This window comes from Argentina anserina, chromosome 1 (genome assembly GCF_933775445.1).
Source record: "Argentina anserina chromosome 1, drPotAnse1.1, whole genome shotgun sequence".
Classification (NCBI taxonomy): domain Eukaryota; kingdom Viridiplantae; phylum Streptophyta; class Magnoliopsida; order Rosales; family Rosaceae; genus Argentina; species Argentina anserina.
This window is the reverse complement of record NC_065872.1, coordinates 7,462,909-7,466,906: the sequence shown is the minus strand read 5'-3', so window position 1 is coordinate 7,466,906 and position 3,998 is coordinate 7,462,909. Positions and strand designations below refer to the sequence as shown.

At 37.7% G+C, this 3,998-nt stretch overlaps 1 protein-coding gene across 1 annotated transcript; it reads right to left on the bottom strand.

Annotated features, from left to right (window-relative positions):
• On the bottom strand, positions 1 to 1,504 carry LOC126784635 (dof zinc finger protein DOF3.7-like). Its single transcript, XM_050510116.1, has one exon. It carries the CDS (start codon positions 1,273 to 1,275, stop codon positions 271 to 273), a length of 1,005 nt encoding a protein of 334 aa, XP_050366073.1. The 5' UTR covers positions 1,276 to 1,504; the 3' UTR covers positions 1 to 270.
• Positions 1,505 to 3,998: the final 2,494 nt, after the last annotated feature.

The following is a 3,998-nucleotide window of genomic DNA, read 5'->3' as shown; positions in this document are numbered from 1 at the left end:
AATAACAAACGTTTTAATATAATTTTCTGGTCCTTAATTGGTACACCCCCATTACCTCATATCCCTTTACACCTTAAAACACACGTACATAAAATGTAGAAAATCAGAGAAGGATACTGACTAATGCTAAAGCATTAGCTATATCACAACCCACACACAAACAAAAACAAAACAAAAAATAAAAACACATTAATTAAAGAAGAAAGATTGAGAACCTAGCTAACTAGCTAAAAGTAGACAAAGAAAAAGCTTAATTATGAAGTTCTTAACTTAAGGGTATGCACCGTTTGTTGTAGGTAGCTGATCGGACCAAGTAAACGCCGGGTTCCAGTTATAACCCAATTCACCACCAAGAGCCGGAGACACCTCCAAAATTGATGATGTAGATGATGTAGAAACCCCATTATTAAGATCAGGCGAATAATAATTAGCGGATGAAGAGGATGACCTAAGCCTCTGAAAGAGTTCCTGAATTCCCTGGTTGCTTTGAACCTCATGCCCAAGTATGAAATTACCATTCTGTTGTTGCTGTTGATGCGGGGGTTGAACGTTCTGGTTGTTTCTCCAGAAAGAACTCAGCGGATCCAACCCCAAGCAGGGCCGAGCTGTCATTACATCATTTCCAGCTCCAGAAGAGTCACTCATCATGTGGGATCCAATCATATTCATACCCCTCTCTTCCTTCACGGAATTAGTACACAGTTGAACATTAGGGTTAGGGTTAGGGTTTGGAGTGCTCGATCTTAGTAGAGCTAAGATATGGGAATTCTGAGGTGAACCCCACAGTATTGGACTAGCTTGCACCTCGTGATCGAACCCGAGTCCGAACCCAGACCTCCCCATCTCCGACGCCATTGTTTTCATCTTCCCGGCCACAGCTGTTTTGCTCATCGATGTTGACATAGTACCACTCTTGTTTTTCCGGCATCCACCCCCAATTGGAACATTCCTTAGGGCTCCTCCCTTGGTCCAGTAGCGGCGGCAGGTCTTGCAGAAGTGACGGGGTTGCGTGAGGTTGTAGTTGTTGTAGTAACAGAACTTGGTGTTGGCAGAATCGCATCTCGGGCATCTCAAGTTCTCTGGATTCGCTGATGCAGAGGCTGTGGCAGTGGTGGTGGTAGTTGTAGTAGCGGAAGAAGATGGAGATGGTGAAGGCGAAGGCGAAAGAGAAGTAGAAGAAGAAGAAATGGAGATTTTCCTTTCCCCTCCTCCTCCTACTCCTACTCCTACTCCTCCTATATTAAAGCCTGCGCCACCGAACAGTTCTTGGATCATCTCTTAATCTTTGATGATTATCTCTTCTTTGTAGATCTACAACAATCCAAAAACAAGAAAAGCAGCAAATAAAAATGGAGTCTTTTAGAGTTAGTGGGGAGAAAGCTAGCTAAAGAGAGAAAGTGGTTTTTGTTTTGTGTATTTAGAGTATGTGTTATCTTAGCTAAGCTATATATGTAAAGATAGGATTGATTGAGGTGGAATATCAAATAAGATGGCTTGCCTGGCCTTGTGTGACTTAAGACTTAAGTACTCTTGTATCCCTCGGCTGGCCAAATATTCTGAGGGGTGTAAAAGAATGCAGGACTGGTAGTGGGGAAGCTTTAATATATAGGTCTCTATGCATGTGGAAGAAAGTATATCACCACAGCTTTTGTTTATATATAAATATATGTATAATACAAAGTGGTATTTGGATTTGGAATTCAGTTGTGGATAGTTTTTGGAGGGAAGTAAATGGTCTTTCCTCAAATTCCAGGTCTACCCTATGTACGTACTCATCTGATCATCTATCTTTTCTCTGAGCAGAAATAGCACTAATTGATCGACCAGTCTGCATTATTTCCTTAATGCTTCTCATAACAGTGAGATACTCAGATGAACATCAAAATTAATGCATGTTGAAATCAACTTTCTCTTGTACGTATTTTACTAGCCCCCTCTTAGCTCTGGTAATTCTCTTCTTCAGAGGGGAAAATGCTCGTATACTACCTGAACTAGCTTATGTTTTTCCACCGTGATCTCCGAGGTTGAATGACCAGAACCCAAATTTGTTTTATGGTGGGCGTTCGTAATTGAATGATCTTGATTCTGAATTTTTTAGACTCTGAGCTTAGTGCAGAAGCGCTTTTTGCATTGTTTATACCAAGAAAAGATTTGCTTAGGGCAACTGGCAATTTATTATTTCAATTCTATATTGCTAGTAGTGGGAAGTGAAGAGAATATAGAATGATACCAGCAATCAAGTTTTCTAAAAGAATAATCTTTGTTGTGTGTGGGGAGCTTTTGTGTTTCCTTCGTGAAGATGCTGTTGGAGAAACATCATTACTGGTTCGAGGAGTGGGCTTATCACATGAAACTACGTGTAAAGCCAACGCCCCTACATCAACTATGAAAGCCAAATACTAATAGTATTACACTAATACTGCGCGAAACTTATGGCTTAAATTTTGCCTTCCCCACACCCACATTCACTACCAACGAGCACAAATATTAATAGCCATCGAGTTTTACACATTGATCGTGTGGTTTGTGTCTCTAGTCTCTACTATCATGTACTGCATGAGAACATTTGGTTCTCGATCATTTGCCTTTGAAACACTCATCATTAGTGTTCCAACAATGATAATTCATCGATCACACCCGTGGGCGAATGACTTTGAATGTTCGGATGTTCATTAGCTTAGGATCAACTGTGAGACTTGCATTTGTTTAAGAGTATGAGTCATTTAACTTTACATGTGAATATGTGATCGAACGAATAAAAGTCGCCCTAATTGGATCCATCACATACATATATAAGCACCGGTAGATCTCTATTCTCTAATAATGATTGTAATCGAAGGCACCCATCCACCCTTCAATTTCAGCACTTGCTGGGAGATCTAGAGAAATAATAAAATATAACAATGCAAATGAATAAATCAATTATGTGCGTAAGTACCTTCATAAATAATATATATAATCTTATCTAGAGTGAAAGTTCATTTTGAAATTACAGAGTAAACTTGTTATTTGACTTACTTTTTATCACATTTTCACCATATATATCTTATAACATAATGTATAGATCATTTATACAAAGTTTCATCCAATTTAATGATTATTTGGCCTTCCATAATCGTGATTTGTACGAACGGTTCAGTTTGAACAGATTTGATTCGTTCAGTGATTTAATAATGTTTCAACGTCTTAATGATCATCAGATTGGATGAAACATTACAAGAATGATCTATACATTATGTTCTAAGACATATACGGTGGAGATGTGAAAACTTAACTGAAAAGTGAGTCAAATAACGACATTCAGTCTGTAATAAACCTTCAATTTGGATATGGAATTTATATTAGTATATATATATATAATACTGTATAAGCACGCCTTACTTCTACATATAAGCACGGTTCATGCAGGGCTACGGTTAACTTGAATTACTTCTAGGAGCTTGGCCGATCATGTATAAAGTGGGTAGTATTCATATGCACCAGTCAAATATTACACGGAATTATGATCTCTACGTTTTTAATTGTGCCACTGCACTTAGTAGTAAACCTAAAAGGCTAAAACAACTACAGTGAGCTTATAAAACTGTACGTATTACATTACAAATTAGCTCACTTATAAATCTTGTTCTATAATCTCGTCGAAATCGAAGGCATTAATCGACACACTCTTATCAAGCTACTTGATTAATCGGTTCACATTATAAGTAAGAAATTTCTCTAAATTAAAGCTTTTGAAATACACTCCTTGCACATTTGTCGAACGTGTATATATATAGTATTAACACTGTCTCACCTAATTGCCAATTAATCAAGTCTATGCAAGTATGCAACCTTATCACTAAGTCTTCATTTAAGCCACTATTTTAGGTTTATCTGGATCAATTATATGTTCTAATTGTGTGAACAAGCTAACTTCTTTTGTTTGAAGGCGGATCACTTTGAACCGTGTTAGTCAATAGAAAATAATTGAACATTCTTAGTAGAATTGAATAAAAGAA